Source organism: Pteropus alecto, unplaced genomic scaffold (assembly GCF_000325575.1).
Source record: "Pteropus alecto unplaced genomic scaffold, ASM32557v1 scaffold95, whole genome shotgun sequence".
NCBI lineage: Eukaryota > Metazoa > Chordata > Mammalia > Chiroptera > Pteropodidae > Pteropus > Pteropus alecto.
Window position 1 is genome coordinate 17,021,064 of NW_006441071.1, and position 2,369 is coordinate 17,023,432.

At 44.6% G+C, this 2,369-nt stretch overlaps 1 protein-coding gene across 2 annotated transcripts in view; it reads left to right on the forward strand.

Moving 5' to 3' along the window:
* The window catches only part of FAM189A2 (family with sequence similarity 189 member A2), a 50,155-nt gene that overhangs the window by 35,206 nt on the left and 12,580 nt on the right, over positions 1–2,369 (forward strand). For both annotated transcript variants that reach the window (XM_006918481.3, XM_015594552.2), the window contains 2 exons: positions 71–178; positions 314–447. In XM_006918481.3, the coding sequence (XP_006918543.2) occupies positions 71–178; positions 314–447 (242 nt within the window). The remainder of the gene's footprint in view (positions 1–70; positions 179–313; positions 448–2,369) is intronic.

Below are 2,369 nucleotides of genomic sequence, written 5' to 3' on the forward strand. Positions count from 1 at the left end.
TAAATAATTTTTTAAAGTTTTGATATTGTGTTTCAGTCATCTGCTTTGATGTCATTGTTCCTTGTTCTAGAAAGTCCTTTTCGCCCTGTGTGCCTTGAATGCCCTGACCACCACCGTCTGCTTGGTGGCAGCCGCCCTTCGCTACCTCCAGATATTTGCAGCCAGAAGATCCTGCAGCGTAAGTCCATGCAAGGTGGCACCAAGGCTGTATTTTCACTGAGCTGGCCCGTGGACCTTTCTGTGTAATCCATTGCTTTTCTCCCCGAGCCTTTGTAGTAAGGGCTGGTGACTAACAGTGGTGCTGTTTAATTAGGATGAATCCCAGATTTCTGCTGAAGAAGTGGAAGAACACGGACGCATCCCAGATCCTGACGATTTCGTGCCGCCAGTGCCCCCGCCTTCCTATTTCGCCACATTTTACTCGTGCACACCCCGGATGAACCGCAGGTATGGTTTCTAAGACTGCCCCCTCCCACCCAGTTCTCTGTGGGGTGCTCTCAGTTTTGAAGACAGAAGGGTCTCCGGAACTCACACTATGAGCTCTGACTTTTCTCTGAAATCTAGACAGATTGTGTTATTCTGTGTTATTGTGGGTTTTTGTGTGTGTGTGTGTGTGTGTGTGTTATTGTATTGTGTTATATTTTTAGGACTTTTTGTTTTCTCCTCTTTCTTCCTCTCTCTCTCCCTCCATCCCTGCCTTATTTTTAGGACTTTTTGTTTTCTTCTCTTTCTTCCTCTCTCTCTCCCTCCATCCCTGCCTACCTTACCATCTCCTCACTTTTGCTCTCTCCCCCTCTCCTCTTTTTGTCTGAAAAACTGCATGAAACCAAAGAAAAGTCAAACCTTGATATAAGGTTATACTTTTTCAATTTCAATTAGCTTCTTAGGAAAACTGACACTCAGTGAGATAACTGCTGTAATTCGACATGATTGAGAGCTGCTGTTGCCTTGGAAACGTGCTCAGTTAGGCCAATCGATGTTCATTATAACACCATCAGCAGATCCCCAAATCATGAAATTCTTCCCAGCCATTAAAAAAAGATGAATTATTAATTACATCTTCCTGGTCTAGAAAAAATAGTCACCGTGCTTATTTTTCTTGTCAAATTTTTCTAGCTCAAAATTTGATCATCTGTTTCTTAACTCTTAGGAATCATTTACTTTTAACATTATTATTTGTAGAACAAAATGCCACATGCCTTCTCCTGATTTTTGGCGACTTCTAGAATTGTTACTCTCTAAGGAATGACTTCATTTATTCATGCAACAAATATTTAATCAGTCTGCTGCTTATTAGTCACTGTGCTCCATTATTGAGATTCAAAATGAATTAGATTCACATTCTTCCTCTGTCAGGGAGCTCACAGTCAAGGGCATTCAAAATGAGTGTCATTAGGATCACAGCAGTTCTCAGAAGAAAGAATTTGAGTGCACAGAGGACCACCCAACCAGGAAAGGTGGGCGGACTATAGAAAACTTGAAGAGTCAGCCAGTCAATGTTGGCTTCCTGGACGAAGTGATCTTAAGCTGAATTTAGAGGATAAGCAAGCCTATGTTTAAGCTTCCAAAAGAGAATCTCTGAATTCTACAGAAAGGCTAGTGTCTTTAGCTCGATATTTAGAGGGCCAGGAATTTTTACTTTTTAATACACGTAGAGAGTTATCAAACAAATTTGGCTCCAGGCTTGGGTTTTTGAAACCCATTTTCTAATGCTCAGGGCAGCTATGTGACTGGGAAACAGTTCGCCAGTGGGAGCTACCACCACATGCTCTAAATGTTTTCAGTGGGTTACCTTCCTGACTTGTCCCTCAGGGTCATACCTAGACCCATCTCCATGCTGTCCCATGCCCACCCGCTGAGGCACGTCGAAATGACCACAAAGCCAGAGGGGGCATCAGCTGGCTGGGCAGATGGAGCTGGGGGCATCTTGGGAGATAGCTCAGCCTCAACGTTGTTCAGGAAGTGGTGTACTAAAATTTAAAGCTTCAGGGGCCAGAACAGCTTCCCTAGTCTCTTAGGAAATGGGCCAATAATTACAGGGGCCAGAGAGACAGAGCAACAAAACTCATGCTGTTTGTGTACATTAGGACACGTTTGCTAAATCCTTGGCTCGGTCTCAGGCTGGGTGAAGAGGGCACATGGGAGGACTGTAGAAACACCTGCTATTTCATGGCTGGGACGGGAAATGCCCTCTTCAGGAAGAATTCCGTGGCACTGAGGTTGTGGGTGAGCACTTGGTTGACCAAAGAGGAGGCAAAAGACTTAATTTCCTGCGGAAGCAGAGAGGGAAAGTGACCCGTGTGGGTTTAGGAGTCATGTGTCCCCAGAGTCCTGTAGAAACCCCTCCCCCATCTGCTCCTCCTCAGTCA